General features: G+C 31.3%; 1 protein-coding gene across 20 annotated transcripts in view; it reads right to left on the reverse strand.

The window, feature by feature from the left end:
* Positions 1 to 245: 245 nt before the first annotated feature.
* CHL1 (cell adhesion molecule L1 like) overlaps positions 246 to 17,902 on the reverse strand; it is a 273,073-nt gene continuing 255,416 nt past the window's right edge. For 17 of the 20 annotated variants that reach the window (XM_074284083.1, XM_074284068.1, XM_074284075.1 and 14 more), the window contains 5 exons: positions 12,387 to 12,566; positions 7,185 to 7,346; positions 6,424 to 6,555; positions 4,144 to 4,216; positions 246 to 2,237 (listed from right to left, as the gene is read on the reverse strand). In XM_074284083.1, the coding sequence (XP_074140184.1) occupies positions 2,021 to 2,237; positions 4,144 to 4,216; positions 6,424 to 6,555; positions 7,185 to 7,346; positions 12,387 to 12,566 (764 nt within the window). In that variant the 3' untranslated portion in view covers positions 246 to 2,020. The remainder of the gene's footprint in view (positions 2,238 to 4,143; positions 4,217 to 6,423; positions 6,556 to 7,184; positions 7,347 to 12,386; positions 12,567 to 17,902) is intronic. The other 3 variants (XM_074284088.1, XM_074284087.1, XM_074284086.1) reach the window with 1 other exon arrangement.

Here is a 17,902-nt window from a genome sequence, read left to right on the forward strand (position 1 = left end):
AATAGTTGCCTTTTCTATGGTATGAGGGTAGAAGAGCTGGATGAAGTTAGAGCCTGATTTCTAATAATTCCACCAAAATGAGAATTATTACTGGAATCACCAAAAGGAGAGGCATCATCTTTCATATTATTTCTTTTAAAATACCCTTTGGCCAATACCCCCAAGGAAAGAAATTCACAAGATAATCAAGAGCAAATCCCAATGTATATTTAGTCTCAAGTATTTTTAAAGCCAGTTCTGTATAGTTGTTTTTTTTTTTTTTTTTTTCTTAATACAATAGAGCATATTTATCATTTTGCAAGCTTTCTGTCATGGACACCTGAAGGCAATTTAAAAATGAAAATTCTTAGATATATACATTCTAATGCTCCAACAAAGCCTGAAAAAGCATACTGTTTACTTTAGTGAGTACCCGTTCCTATAGCAAATACTTCCATAATATTACTTTAATGTTTTCCCTATACTTTTTGTATACTTATGATAGTCTAAGAAAAGGAAAAAATTCCAGTTCCATTTGCTTCATTATGTATTCAACAAACAAATGAACAAACACAATTATTTGTTCATGATAGAGGGAAGGATATTTAGATTAAAGTTCAAGTTTTCTGATGATCCATTAATAGGTTTAGGATGAAACATGTATGAGGGAGTCATTATTTCAGTTTACTGAAATTCATGTGGATTGTTTTATGCCAATTTAAAAATAAATTAATAAAGCTAATGGGCTGAATGCCAATTCATATATTTTAAGAATTTTAAAATTTTTACAAAAAGAAATAATATAGAAACAAACATTCTAACAATGCTCAATGTATGAAGGAAACCATATCACGTCAATTTCTACAGTAAAAAAAGTGTGGGTTTTTTTGACAAATAAGAAAAGCATACTTTGAAAAATATGCAAAAAATTCCCTCAATTTTCTGAAGTTATTTTATTCTTACAAAATAAAATCCCAATACCATGCAGTCTCTTAAGATCTGAAAGTTTATTTTACTAAATTCTAAACAGTCAAACTCTGAAATGGATCTAAACAATTTACTGTTACTCTGTACTGGAGCTGTATGAATTCTCATGTTAATGTTTCTCACTTTGAAATCAAAACTAAAATCACATCTATGTTTTCCATTGTGTATATATCAAAAGAATGTGTTTACTCCATTCTGAAAATATATGCTAGTGTAAAATTATATTTACACCAGACATGTAAAATGAGACAGTTTAAAAATGGAGGCTTTGAATGAATTTTAGCAAATATCAAGTTACCTTTCCCAAGCATTAGGCCTCTCTCTCTCCTATGTCCACATTCAGTGGTCTCTTGGAGGTGTTTTTGGTCCAAGGAAAGAAGCCCAAATACCCAGAGATCCCATAGTAAGGAGAAACCAGAAATCAAACTGGGTTTGACTAAACAGGTGCAATTTAATGCCTTAACTATTACTGGCTGCAATGACCAGCTAGTTAGACAAATAAACACTTGCCAATTGATGGGTCATGTAGAAAGAATCTTAAAAAGCAAAATTTTAAATAATAAATATGGACTTGGTTTCTTCAGTGAAGAATTTCAATAAGCCATACTGTTTTATTTTGTTGTTGTTTTTAAATAACTTGTGTTTCTTTCATCTTTCAGTTGCTAGTAAAAATAAAGTCAAGCCATGCAATCCTATGAAACTGAATGATTGGATGTGTATAGAATGTACCTAAAATCCTACAAGTTAAGAAAAGTTATGAGACATGGGACAGCCGAAACAGGTACATGAAGAAAACACTGATTACTCATTATTTGAAACCAATTAAGTTGAATCTGATTTTCATGGTTACGTTCAATCTTTGAATTCAACCCATGACAAAACAGGTCAGAAGAATTTGTTCTTATTTGTCAATGGCAGTGACTTGTTCTTGGTTTGTTTGCTGGATGTTTGATCCTGGCTAAACCCAGTTCTGTTCATGTAGACAAAGATTTGCTTATATAGATCAAAATGGAAAAATGAGGTGAATGATTCATGCGGTTTATGTACATAGAGTTTATGCTCGAAGTGGAAAAGTTGCCATTGAACTTCCAGTACTCTCCACTGATCCTTTCTCTTTAGACCCAGTGTAAGCTCCAATAAACGACCCATCTTCATTAAAGAGACCGTGGTCTCCTTCTCCATAATCCACCAAGCTATCAGCACTTTCTGTGGCCTGGAGATTTCTGTTTAGAGACTGGAGGCTTCCTTTAAGTGGTTTTTCATCACTGTCACTAGAAGATAAAAGAAAAATCTCTAACAAAATCTAGAATTATGGATTTGAAGGATCACAGGGATATACACATAGTCAGTCATGCCAGAAATTGAGAATAGAAAGGGATCTTGGAGGCCATCACATGTCATTTCTTTATTTTATAGATGATTTAATGAGGGTTCTGAGTGGTTAAGTGACTACCAACTTGACAGAGGGGCTAGTACGTATTAGAGATGGCCACTGAACAGGTCTTCTATTGGATTTCTGATAAATTAAACATAGCATAATAACTGTCACCTATTAATCAAATAATTTAAAATAATAGAGCTGGAAAAACTCAAGAAATATCGGAAAGGATATTGAAATAACCTTAAGTGAAATTTAATTGAAAAGAAGTTTACAAATATTAAATTTTAAATTTATGTCAAATTGCCAATATTCTCCATATTAAGAAGATGATATTTACTTATTTTTATATAGTTAAAATAAATGGAAATATTACTAGGAAAACTGGTGTATAAAATTTTTTAAAAATTCTGAGGCACATATTATTTGCCAAGCTTTCTGCTAAAGCACTCTATATATGAATAGCAACAGGAGCTATGATTTCTTTACAAGAAGAACTCTCAGATCAGATCATTTCTGCTACAAATTCAGGTTAGCACCTTCCCAGTAACTTAGAGATTTAGAAAGTATCCTAGAGCATTAATTTGTTAAGTGACATACCCAGAATCACATAGCCATTATGGGAGAAGGATTTTAACCAGATTTCCCTGGCTTCTTATTCATTATGATACAGTGGCTTTCTATTTATTCATATAAATTTAAATGCCTTCTAGATCAATGTGGATATGTAAAGATATATATATATATATATATATATGTGTGTGTGTGTGTGTGTAGGTATGTATGTTTATGTGTATGTATGAAATTAATTTTAATCTTTTTGATAAAAATTAACTGAATTCCTTTGAGTTTATATCTATCTACATATAGACATATATTAAATAACAAATTATATACATATTTTGAGGAGGAAAGTGCTTTAACAATTATTTGAAGAAGATATTTTGTGTTATTCTTGATAGAAACAGTATAGAAAGTGCACAGAGTTATGCATATGAGTCTTAGGACCTAGATTCAAATGTCAGCTCTGTCATTTTATGCCAGTGGGAAACTGGGCAAATCATTTTGCCAATTCTAGGCTACATTTCTTAGTCTGCAAAATGAGGGTATTGGACTAAATTCAATAAGCTCCAAATATGTATTGCTACAATACATTTACAGTGAGGACATAGGACCCCAGAGGAATCACTTGAACAGAGTTATCAAGCTCTTTTCACAGCATGTATTCTGACTTTCAAATCAATGGTCTTTACATGCTACTCACTCTTCTGACCCCCGCCCCTATATGTTTGTTTGTTTTTTTTTTCTTTATTTTTTAATGTATTTAATTCCTGGTTTAAATTGGTGATGCATGTTTGGGGAATAATAAATTATTTTAAAATATATTGGAATAACTGAGTTTTTAAAATGTGTCAATCTTCTGCTGCTTCAATATCCATATGCAAAAAACCTATTTCCTTCTTTCTGCATTTTTAAATATAAAGAAATACCACTCAGTAAAGATAAAATGAATATTTTTAAAAGCTAAAAGCATTGAAAATGAGAAAAAATGCCAAATTGAAATGTAGCACTCTTCCATCAACAACTATCTATATCACTTAGATATTTTGCCCAATTTGAATAATATAATATATTCCTATAAGATTTTATACTTCAATGAACAACTGCATTATTTCTTTACTAGATTCACATTTGATACTTTTTGTTGATGTGGTGGGGGGGATGTCTGTGTGTGTGTGTGTGTGTGTGTGTGTGTGTGTGTGTGTGTGTATGTGTGTGAAATTCTGCATTATGATTACCTGTATTCGCCAAAGGTTTCATCTTTTCCTGACTGAACTTCTGGATCTGGATGTAAATCTTCTTTCTCTTTCACTTTAGGAAAAACAAGATCCAAATCATTTGTATTTTTCTGGAAAAATAATGACTTGCTAAACACATTTGGAAAAGGATTGGTTAACTATTTGTTGGCAAAAGCATTAAACCTGAGAACCGGCAAATTTTTGAAGGAATTTTGTCTGAATCTATTTAGTAAATTTTCAAATCTATCATTAAAAGATAAATAAACAAGGAAGAAAAAATAGTGTGTAAGTTTCATGTTCACCTATATGGCCCTAGAATAACCAAAGTATTTGGTCACCATTTCTAGTACTGACTGACCTATTTCTGGGGGTAGGAAGAGACAAGCTTAGTGGATGGTAGAATTAGTTCAGAATATTTTTTTGGCTTTTAACAATAATTAAATCATATATTTTCTTCTCTTTAAGACATTGTTGTATAATATTTATATTGGAGATATAGGAGGGAAAGTATATATTAAAGAAATAAAATAGAAGAATTTCAATCTTATACACTCTAAATGGCAGAGAAGTTTCCAAAGATGATCTAGTCAACCTCTATATTTCTCCATCTCCTCATACTTTTTACAAATTATCTTTCTGAGGCCCAGAAAAACAATCTGATTAACCCAACACTGAACATATCAGGGTCCAACAACCACTGACTGAGAAAATCATTTAAGTAGTTGAATATTATTTTTCTCAATAGTGAATAAAGATTAAAATTATTAAATACTATCCACCATACAATGAGTTTATAGGGAACAAAAGAGATAATGTAAGTGAAAGTATTTGGTAATATGTAAAGTGTTTCCTAAGTATAAATTATATTCAAAAGCTCAATTCAGATAAAACTCTGGTAAATAAGAGGATATTAATTCCATTATTTACCTCAATCATATACTCTCCCAGATCTATATTTTCCTGAAATATAAAATCACAACCTATCCAGTTTATTAGAAGTGAGAAGCTTTTGTTTTGTTGTACATGTTGTTGGTAGTGTTTTTTTTGGGGGGTTGCTAAAGAAGAAAAGAAGCCTACTGGAGAATTTTCTTTTCTTTCTTTCTAAATATTGGTTCTAAAGGAATGTACATTGATTTACATGTTGTATTATGACCAAAAAGCATTTCCCTACCATGGTGGCTTTCTTTCGTTTACCTCAAAATGCATAATAAACCCCATTTATATTACCAGGAATTTTTTTTTCATTTTTATCCATAGGAAAAATGTTTATAATTACTTTTCAAAAGATTTTTGGCATATGATTTGATTTGTTCAAAGTAACACAGTAAGAGCTGAGTAAGATCATGCCTGATCCCTTGACTCAATTGTCTGTGCTATAATCCAAATTGCCTCATTGTCTTTAATGATAGCATTTAATATGGACTTTTGTATTTGTCATGTATGATTGGTATAAATATACTAGAGGATATTACCAAAGATCTGTACCGAAATCATATCGTGTAAGTAATGATCTCAAATGCAATAGCAAGAATTATCAAATGGAAAACTTTAGTGTGATTGTGGTTATTCTATGGAAGGCAATTCGTGCTCTTGACAGAACTTCTGTTTATAGAAAGATATAGGCAAGAATTACCTGAGATGAGAAAACATGAGTTGGCACATGAATTCTACATCAGTGGAAAAAATAACTACACTCATGAAATCATAGATTTATCATAAGATTGACATTTAAAACTTACCCAAAATCAAATTCCATTCAATCAGATTCAATAAAGTCATTTGTATATAACCCATTGTACTAGACAAGTATTTAGAGGAATATAAAAGTAATGATAATTCTTGTACTTGATAAAATTAAAATCTGCTATGAGGAATAGTAGATCAAATAGATACAAAAGTGCACACTGACTATACTGCAAGCAATACATAAGCTGTCCTTGAAGAAATGATCAAAGTATTACAAATGTTTTGTGGAGGGAAATCTCTCATCTGATTGAGGCAAACAGGAAAATTTCTTGATGCTAGGATCATATATTTAGAGAGAAAAGGGACCTCAGAGTCTATCTATCAAGTCTAGCCGTCTCATTTAACAAATGAAAATATTGACTCAGAAAGGTTAGTGATTTCTTCAGAGTTATAACACTAGTGTTTGAAGTAATAGCTGAACCCAGATTGTCCTGATCAGTGCTATCTACATAAAATCACTCTATCTCTGAAGCTGATTTATCCTTGAAAGATGAAAATAAACCAGTTCAATCACATAAGACATGGTAGCATTACCTGAGTATTTTCCACCTTTGTTCCTTCTCACAAAGCAAATAGTTAACAGTACTAATGTAAGAAGAGCTATGGCACACATCAGTCCAATAAACCATCCTTGGGTAGAGATGTTGTCATATAAGCCTGCATATGCTGTTATATAGAAAGAGAAATATAATACATCACTGGAGCCTTGTCACACTGGGGCAGTCAGACAATGTTACTCTTCAAAATAATTAAGCAAACAAGCAAACAAATAACAACATAAATAAAAATACTGCTTAGCATTCCCATCACTTCTAACTCTAGTAATTTCTACATTTTAGATATTCTAATTCTTTGATATTTGAATGGAAGGCATTACTGTGTGCATTTACTTTCTAGAAAATTACAACCCAGGTTATATTTGATTCAATTAGAAAATGATAACAGAAGTAATACAATTATATGCCAAAACAGTATTATGCAAGAAAGAGTGAAGAGCACATCAGTTGCATGCAAATTTTCTGAAAGAAGCCTCTTAAAAACATGCATTAGTTAGTGGTGCTATTATGCACAAGTAGCAACTATAGTGTTGGCAAAACATGACTAGTGATTAGTTAAGGAAATCTGTAAATTTTTCATTTGACGAATTTGCAGATAGTGCACAAAGATGATTCAAGTAATTTGCCTTTTGTATAAAACTTGTATAAGTTCACCAATAATTTAGGGAAATATGCAAAATTATATCATTCACAAAACAAGTTTCATATTCTCAGCCCAGAAGGCCTTTGATTTCTCACCTCTCCCCCTTGTCTCAATAACATCTTCAAAAATGCTATTGTTATCAACCCAATTCTTAGTCACTAGACGAACTGTATGCTCAGTTTCAGGGTCAAATGTCTCAAGAGGGTGAACCTTTTGGGTAGGATTTATTGCTTCTGAAATCTTCCCGAAATTCTTACCTATGAAAGGTACATAGTCAAGTCATATGCATTATTTTTTTTTAAAGTAGGACTTTGAAATTGAAAAATAATGTTACATAGTACACAAGATAGTTCTCTTTTAGAATTTTCCTTTTCTTCAGCATTTCCTAAATTTGAGGGAAGAAAAAAAACATCTTAGAGCTATGTTGTCTTTATTTAGTTTTTTCCTATTGATCAGTAAGCCATTTAGACTTTATTAAATATCTCTTGTGTGAAAGGCACTATAATCACTGGGCAAACAATCTTGCTCTCCAAAAGGTAATAGCTCAAGGGAAAAGAAGACAGAAAATAACTCTGTACAAACAGGATATATACTGGATAAATTGCAGATAATCTTTGAGGGAAGGTGCTAAGATTAAGAAAGACTTCCTGTAGAAGGTATAACTTCAGTTTAGAATTAAAGGAACACAGGGAAGTCAGGAAATAGAGATGAGGAAGAAATAAAGAGTACCAAACCTGGGGGCAATCAATGAAAATATTCAGAGTTAGGAGGTGGATAAGCGAGGAGACTAACATCACTAAATCAAAAAGACTGTGGGGGATAGTTTCTATGTATTATAAAAAGACTTGACAGATAGAATGGACTAGTTATGGAGTGCTTTAAAGACCTAACTGAAGTTTTGTTGTTGTTGTTGTTGTTGTTTTATTGTTTTGTTTTGTTTTTAAATTTGATTTAATAGGGAACTATTGGAGTTGATTATACTATTTCCTTGTATTTTTAAAATTTGCATAGATTTGGAAAATAATATCATTAAACTCCATTACTCCCTTAAATTCTTAAGATTAAAAGCAAAATTTTGGGGGAGGTTTCCTATCAATAATTTTGTTTTACATTATGGACTTCATTTATGTATTCATATATTTTTGTTTTATTATTTGATTTCATTTTTGGTAGGAAGGAATTGGATATTGGAATATTTAATATTTTCTACTCAAAATCTGAAATTTTAACAAAGCATATTCATTACTAATGGGCCAGATATTGTGGTTGTCTTAATTTTCTATTCCATCAAAATGGGAATGGAAACAAAAAATAACTTGTGATGTACAAAATTATATTTTTGTCCTCTATATGATTATGAAACATCATAAAATACAGGAAGAGAATCTATATCATTATGTTGATTTTATGCCCTTTGAAATGAAGCCATATAAGAAAAATTCCAAATATACTAACAGAATCCAGTTCCATTCAACAAATAATTCTTATAATATTTTAGAATCTTTTCTTGACAATGGATATTCAAATAAAGAAGTAATAATTCATTTTAATTTTATCAACAGTTCATAGTAATAGGTTAGATTAACATTATTCAGATGTTATGATAGAAAAATTTATTTTTCTAAACTAAAATATATCTTCTTTCTGCTCAGTAGTATCTAAACCTAGAACCTAACACACAATTATTATTTCTGTGGTTACCAGAATAAAACAATTTTCATAGCAATAAATATGCAAGCCTAAAATTTCAGTTATTAAAATTTTGAAGGAAGTGAAACTATATGTATGTCTTATAGACTGCAGCATGATGAGGTATCCAATATCATAGTGTAAATTTAAAGACATTATATATAAAAAGTCTATGACAATTCTATAAAGGGGACTTGAATTTGGAAAGGTTGGACTTATCTTTGATCCAAGGAATTTCAATTATTACAATAACCAGAGGATCTTGTTAACAAAGCAAGGAAAGAACTATAATTGAGAAACTCCCTGTGATACTGATAGCTGATTAATAAGTCTTCATAGTAAACAGTCTTTGTGGAAATGAAACAAAGACCCACACATTCAGTGTGAGTTTGGGATAAATAATAAAGAAAAGTTTTAAATTTGTATGTGCATACATATTTATCTATCATCTAGTGATAATTTATATGTGATTTATTCACAAAAAAAAAGATGCAAACACATTCACGCACAGACACTTGCAGGTGTATACATATATTAAAGGTAGCTCCTTATACCTAATTATTCAATGTTCTGATTATAAAAAGAAATATTATTAATCATTGCAATTTATTTCCTTCAAAGGAGAAGTTAGAATCCAAAAAATGAATTGACAGACTACATATCTGAATATTAATCCTATCTAAAGATAAAGGGTTGATGAGCTTTAAATGTACTGAACACATGGAGAAAACAAGTATGAAACAGCTTCGAGCTTGTATATAAGATATCTTTTAAATTTTTGGGGGGAGAGGTTATCTGATTATTCCTCAGTGGAAATCATTTTGGAGGTCATTGTTATTATTTTTCTTTTAAAAATATTTATACTCTTTAAAAGCCCATGTTGAACTCTATTTTCTACATTTCTATTTATTTCATGGTAAAATATTATTGCTATGCACCAAAATATTGATAGAAGAAAAATAACTGTTAACTGGAAAGGTAGTTGGTAGATGGAATATGTGCAGAATCCTGGAGAGGCAAGAAGTGAAGCAATCTTTCTTCCTAAAGTAAACTGAAACACAAAGTTATTGAAGAAATTAGCTTTCGAAAATTAAAAGTGGTTATTAGAGCTTAAACTTGCAGGAAGGACATAGCATTAGTTAAACATCTCATTATTATCCCAGACCAATTTAGGAGCAGAATTATGAGGCATAGCAGCAAAGCTCATCAACAAACCACAAAGTCTTCATTTTAGAACATTCAACTGAAGTTAGTGTTTTAAACAAGCAGTTATTCTGTAAAACTTCACTGAACTTCAGTGTGTTAAAAGTAGGGAAGCACTTTTCTCAGAAAGAGAATTATTGATTCAGTTAGAACAAAGTAGTAGATGTAAACATCTCTTTTCCATTCACAAGGATTTTACCCCAAACTTATATATGTCCCCAGAGAGAGCCTCATTAGCAACCCCAGCATCCTGTGTACCTGCTTACATCATTGTACTCGTTTTGACTCAGCTATAAGAATGCTGCTCAGAAATAGATCTCAAAGCTAATAGACATTTTTTCAACATTATTAAAAAGCAATTTTGCTGTTATAAATAAGAATCTGCTAGTTCATAAGGAATTACACTTGTGTGATGAACAACTTATCCCAGTGAATAAATTTAGACATTGTATACATTTACTTGGTTTCATGTTTTTCCCCATACATATTTTAAAATAAGCAGGGAGGTCAAGATATTGAAGAAGAATATATCATCTCTAAAAGTATATACTATTCAGGACTGCCAATATTGTCTATTTTAGCATGTGTTTAAGCACTCACATTTGTCACCATTTTCTTAGTGAAATTTTTCCCTTAAATGTATTTCTCTATCTTCTCCCCAATTACAAAACATTAAAACAGGTAGGAAATTATATAAACTCTTCATTTTGCACCTGAGCAAACTCAGCCTCAAAGAGGTTAAATAACTTGCCAAGCAAAACAAATATAATCCAGATTAGAGCCTTGATGAAAATCCCAGAGTTCTGGTTCCCAGATCAGTGTTTTTTTTTTAATTTTTTCATTAAAGCTTTTTTATTTTCAAAACCTATGCATGGACAATTCTTTAACATTAGCCCTTGCAAAACCTTGTATTTCAATTTTCTCTTCTTTTCCCCATGTCCTCCCCTAGATGGCAAGTAGTCCAATTTATGTTAAACATGGTAGAAATATATCTTAAATCCAGTATGTGCATACATATTTATACAATTATTGTGCTGCACAAGAAAAAAAAATCAAGTTAAATCCATAAAAACAAAAAGAAGCAGGGTAAAATGCAAGCAAGCAACAATGAAAAAAGTGAAAAGGTTATGTTGTGAACCACATTCAGTTCCCACAGTCCTCTCTCTGGGTGTAGCTGGCTCTCTTCATCATTGAACAATTGGAACTGGTTTGAATCATCTCATTGTTGAAGAGAGCCACATCTGTCAGAATTCATCTTCCTCAGTGGTTTTTGAACTAGATTATGTTCCTTATAATATTTGCTTCATATTGTTTCCATTCAGACAATGACTTATAGAGATCTCACTGTGTATATTATGTTCTTGTTTCCCTTCTAGCTTTCAAAACTTGAACTAACCTAAAATCACACATTTGCCCATTTCATTCAGTTTCCCTAAATCTCTTAAATCTTCTATCTTCTTCTTCATCCTCTTCCTATTCTAACTCTATTCTTCCTACTCCTATGCTGCTTAAAGCCATTAAAAGAATGGCTTCTATGCAAAAATACTGATAAAACAGCACTTGTGGAAAATTATAGGCATGTAGGTAATTTGGTGGAGAGAACTGGGAAACAAGCAATATGAATAAAATGCAAGAGTGATTTGCTTAATGACACTCTTAAAACAATCCTATTGACTTAGGGACAGTTAAAACCATTTGACATTTGTTATCAATTAGCACACAGGCAAAAACAATATGTTTACACATGAATTGGACTATAAACCAGAGATATTGGGTTGGTTTTGCAATGAATTAGGAAAAAGTGAAAACATTAATTTTTAATCATTTTAGGCTCTCTCCCTGTTTCTGTATTTGTGTCTCTCATCTGTCTCTGTTATTATTTCTTTCTCTTTTAGTGTCTGTCTCTCTGTCTCTGCCTCTCTGAATTTGTCTCTGTGCTGTGTTTCTCTATCTCATTCTCTGTCTTTTTCTGCATCTGTCTGTCTCTCTCTGTCTCTCCCTTTCTCTTTGTTAGTCTGTGAGAGAGAGAGAGAGAGAGAGAGAGAGAGAGAGAGAGAGAGAGAGAGAGTGTGTGTGTGTGTGTGTGTGTGTGTGTGCAAACCTATATCTTTGCTCCCTCTCTAGTTTTTGATTTAGCTAAGACAACATTCTTGAACTTGAAAGTATGAAGCTACTTGACCAACAGGCTACTACAATTGAAGTTGTAACTACTAGTTAGAGTGGTGTTAGAGTGTTAGAGTGACTGTGTCACTCCAATTCGAACTGAAATCCATTTCTTAAAAGTAGGATGCTGTTTTTTTTTTAACTAAGTCCCCCCACATTCTATCATAAACATTTTTATTGCATCATGAATTTCCATATACTTTTTTTTAAATGGGACACCCCTATTAACACTATTCACTTACTGCCTTCTCCTATTGTACAACCTTCCTCAGTAATAGGTTTCCCACAGCCTTTGGAAGTACATGCCCTCAAGTAGAATTTATATTTGGTAGTGGAGTTAAGATCTGGAACACGCCAACTGAGTTTTGAAGGGTTTGTAACATTGATTTCCTTTAGTTCTCCAATCTCATCTGTGTCATTGACTAAAAAAAGAAAAGAAAAGAATTATATAAGAATTTTTATTTCCATGAAATTTACTAAAGTATAAGAATTACAGCTGTGGAGCACACATGGAAAGATCTTCTAAATTAAATTTTTCCCCATTCAACAATAGACAGCTGCATTATTATAGATTTCTGAAAATAAAACATTACTGATTTTGGCAAACAAAATTCCTACATCAACCAAAGATCAAAATGGTTGCTTCAATATAAAAGCAGCATCTTTTTAGATTTTTATCATAAAACACAATAATTACACTTAAAAATTTTTAGCCATCAATATGAATAATATAAATTTATTTTTAGAAAACAAATTAGTATAAAATAAGATGAAAGTTATATTAATTACTATAATTTATTTTATACTTAGAATGGATGAGGCTATATGGTACAATAAAGAGTATGGGCTTTGAAGTCAGAAACTGCAGGTTCAAATACTGCCCCTGATACTACATACATGTCTTTGAGCACAGGACTTAATCTCCCTTGGTTATAGTTCCCTCCTTTATAAAATAAAGAGGCAGATGATATGGATTTTAGGTATCATCCAATTATACAAATATATACATAAGTAATGTGCATTACAAATAACATGCATATATATTATACATGCATATGTGTGAAGACATATTCCTAATTTTTCTAGAAAATATAAAAATCAATTCAATTATTTAAACTATTTCTTAAATAGTTCCTAGAGGGTTGATTACCAGTTAAATATATAAATGAAAAAAATAAATAATGAACAATTTTGATCAATAGTGGTTGACTTCATGACAAATCAGGATAGTCTTATAGTTCCAATGAATATAATTGCGGTTTATTTGAAGTCAAAGGGAATTGGCATTTTTAAGCTACGTTCTTAAATTCAGTAATGTAGTAATCAAGCTGATTTTTGAGATATGTTGAAAAGCCATAAGATCAGGCTATCTTTTTTTAAGTCTTGTTCAGATATTAACATCCTGTAGGCCTAATCTCATTCTTTATCTTTCATTTTCATGTATAATAAAGGGAGATAATCAAAGAACCACATTTAAATTAAAAATAGATGAAAATTTTGCATATAAATATGGAATACAGTAATGGTTTCTTGGAATAGATTTATGTATGGATTTCTAAAAAAAAAAAAAATCAAAAGGAGATGGATACTCCTCAGCTTTATAAATTGCTTCCCATAGGCTTGAACACAAATTTATATAATTTTAAATTGATTTTCAAGCATATTTTCTTTTTAGGATTAGAGGACTGTCTTTAGAATAATAATGACCTTGGTGCCATTCTTGCCTCTGACAGAACATTTGCTGTGTTTGTATAGTGTCAAGACATCTGTCTTCTTAGTAGATAATTAAGTAGATTTTGAATCTTAAGCATCTACAATAAGAGGTGACAATACAAATACAAACAAGGGGAGGTAATCCTTATTTTCAAACTATTATAATCTAACAGGGAAAGACAATATATAAAGGAGACCTAGAAACTTAGACCTAGAGCAAAAGTGAATTGGGATACCTGAGCTGGAGCAAGGTGTGAGGATGGAAGAGAAATGGCCTAGAAGACTTGTTCCAAAAATGTAAGGTAGAATCTCACTGAATATAGATATAGATATATTTGTAGTGATAGTGTGAGATAAGAATGGCAGTCATAATTTAACATAATGAAATGACCAAGCAAAAATATAGGGGCCTATTTCCAAACAGGGAAATGCAAAAGATCACTTATTGACAGTTAAAACTCAGGATTTTTAAGACCATAAATTGCATAGAAATTGTCCATCTGCATTGGGAAAAGGAGAAAGGAAAGGAATAAGGAAAAGGGAAGGGAATTAGTATGTACCAGATTCTGTGTTAATCAATACGCATGCTTATATAAATACATACAAACATATGTACATATATAGAGAGATATCAAGATATAGATATATCAAGATTCAAAATTTCTTGAATTAAAATATTCTTAAAATATTATAATGTTGAAAAGTATATCATCCTCTTTTGAGAAATGTTTCTACGAATTTATTTTTCTTTAGATTTAATGATCTTAACTGAACATATTAGAAACACAATTTTTTAATCCTGCAAATGATATTATTATCTATTAGAATGATGAAATACAAAGTCAGGCTCCTTTTTAAAAGGCATTTAAACTAAAATCACATTTCTTTTCCTTGAAATTATGTTTTGCCAATATGGAAATATTTTAAACACAATTGTGTTATATTCAATTGCTTGTTTTCTTGGAGTATCTTGAAGGAAAGGATAAAAGGAGAATTATTTGGAATTCAAAATGTTACAAAAATTAAAGTTAAAAACTACCTGTACATGTGATAGAAAAAAGGGAATACTATTAGGTTAAAAAAAAGAAAGAAATTATGTGTTTCGTTCCTCAAACAACAAAATGTGTGAAGATAAGCTTTTAGAAAGCCAGAAAACAGAATAACATGGCTACATGTTTTAAATTACATTGTTTCATACTGATATATCCTATATCCAGTTGGCATTTAAGTGATGTAATTTGCTGCTAATGCTATTAATAGTTTAATGAGATAAAGATCTTGAGAAAATTAAAAGAAAAAAAGTGATATTTATCTAACAGGGAAAAAAAAAGATTTAATTACTGTCTTCTATGCTTATGCTTCCATTTTTGTAAAGAAACATTTGGAGAGAACATTGGCTAATTTAATTTGTTTGGACACAAACCTTATATATTTTCCTTTCTTCTCTATGTCTTGTAAGTGTGGAAATGTTTTGACCAGTATAATCACACTCAGGTCAATGATGTTTTCAGAAGAATTTCATAGTGCCATTTTTATAAGTAGGAGAGAGGAAAAGCTAATGGATTAATTTTACTTATTTTATTCTGTTCTTTTAACAAGTACACTTTTGATATTAAAGACTTCTCTCTTTTTTCTTCAATATGTAATCAATTCATTTAAAAAACCCAATGAAATATCTATTGTTTAAATCACCATGAAGTTGTTTAAAGTGTTTTTTTTATTTTATTTTATCTTAGTTCTATTATCTGAGGACTACAATTGTGAGTGAACATAACCCTAATACTCATTGTATGCATTGTGATGTTTCCCAGTAAATGAAAGGAGATGTTTTTTTTCTAAATGCTTACTAAAAGATTGTAAGTTTTGCCCTTATTTTCTTTTAAAATTCATTAATGTCAATTCAAACAATTAAGAATTATAAATATTTACATATATATGTATATGTTAATATATGCATGTACATATATACATACACATAATTGACTATATATATATATATATATATATATATATGTTTTTATTAACATAAGGAACATATAGTGAAGAAATTTCTTATACCATGAAACTCTTTTGCAGTTCAGAGCCATAGAGATCTGATAGTTGCTTTGTAAGTTGAAAGTTTAAATTACTTGATTAGGGTCATGCAACCAGTAAATATTAGAGTTGAGAATGGAATCCAGATCTGACAGACACTAAGGAAAATTCTTATTCATTACACCATCCATTCTGCATCAAACAGTATAACCATGCAGCATGTATGTGTACATGTATGTGTGTGTGTGTGTGTGTGTGTGTGTGTGTGTGTGTGTGTGTAATGTGGGGAGAGAGAGAAAGAGAAAGAGAGAAAGACAGACAGAGACAGAGAAGAGAGACAGAGACAGAGAGAGAGACAGACATACAGAGTCAGAATCAGGGAGTGAAAGGGAGAAATGAAGAGAGAGACAGAAACAAAGATACATACACACACAGACAAAGCCAAAGAGATGGAGACAGAGAGACAGATTTTAAAAGACAGAGAGAGAATATGTTAACATGTAGAGAGTTGTAATTTAGTAGTTTTCTAGTTTGTTATCCTTTGTATTTCCATTATAAATGTTCCATGCCTTCCCTAATGAAAATATTTAAGGAAATAAAGCAAAGAGTATATGCTAACAAGTTTGAGAGAAATAGAAAAGGGAAATAAATATACAGAAAAATATTTTATTCCTTAAAGTTGAAATGTACATAGACAACCCTGAATACCTTATTTAAAAAAATAATCCTGGAAAGTGCAATTTTAAGATGAGTGAAGCCACTGTGTTGTTGCCGGCCATTGGGATGATGGTGCCATCTCGGATACATTCTCTTTTTGACAAAAATGGAAATGCTCAAATTCTCCTTCATTGAGGAGGAAATAGCCTGAGATTTCTAAGAGATTTCGTAGATTTCGGCCTCTCCCACCTACTGTGCTCTTCCTCATTTTCCATTTTCATTTGTCCTCCAAGACTGGACAATACTGGACATTTGGGGAGTGGGTTGTTAGAAACAGAAAAGAAATCACTGAGTTCTCCACTCAACTACTTTTTTGGTAGTATCTTTTTATCTGTGCTTTGGTGCACATGCTGAAGCAGGATTTGATGGAGCCCACGAGAGCGCGCCTCTACCTAGCTTCTTCATTGTCCAGGCCGACATTGAATTTCCTTTCCAATTCTCTTGAATTTTGTTTTTTTTTTTTTCTTTCGAAGTTGTAGTGACAGAGAATGTGCGCTTTAATTGTAGACAGGGTCCAAAAAGAGTTCTTGTCCATAGGAGAGTAATGCTTTATCCACTTAAGGGTCTCGTGATCATGTCTCCTTGCTAAATTTCTGCTGTAGTTGGGACTTTTAGAATACTGTGCTTGTAAAATGGGGCTTTCCTCCATTTACTGTGCACAAGTAACTTCTGCTTTGGTGAACTAAATTTGGGAGAACACATCCAGGAAGAGGAGGAGAAACCTTTAGGAGTTTTAAAAGTTTGTAAATATCTTCTACTTAGACATTTTTAATGTCGTTTTACTTTGCAAAAAAAGGACATGGTGTGTGTTTTACCAGAAAAATGAAACCATTTTATTTCAATGTTATTAATAAGGTTGTTGGTTTTTTGTTGTTGTTGTTTTTGTTGCTATTAGGAAGTAATTATATTATTGCAGTGTTTTGTGGCCTGTTTAAAGGCTTTTATTTAGCAGACTGAATGTAAAATACAGTAAAATGTTGATTCTCACCCACTTTATGAACTGCATCCGCTTTGATTGGAAAACTTAAAGAAGTGAGGTAGAGAGTATGCAGTTATGTTTTTATGTCATATTGTGGATCCATTCAATCTCTCCAGCCATGGGATTTTTTTGCTGGTGGCAGTATACAATATACATGTGTGGACAGAGAATGGGTCCACTCCCTTAGCAAATATTTTTAGATTTTGTTTAAAAATATATAAATTAAAATTAAAAGATTCCCAAATGCCTATTTTCTCATCTTCTGATGGGAAGAGTTTTTATATATAAACAATATTTATTTTTAACTATTCTATA

Source organism: Sminthopsis crassicaudata, chromosome 1, assembly GCF_048593235.1.
Source record: "Sminthopsis crassicaudata isolate SCR6 chromosome 1, ASM4859323v1, whole genome shotgun sequence".
In the NCBI taxonomy this organism is placed as follows: domain Eukaryota; kingdom Metazoa; phylum Chordata; class Mammalia; order Dasyuromorphia; family Dasyuridae; genus Sminthopsis; species Sminthopsis crassicaudata.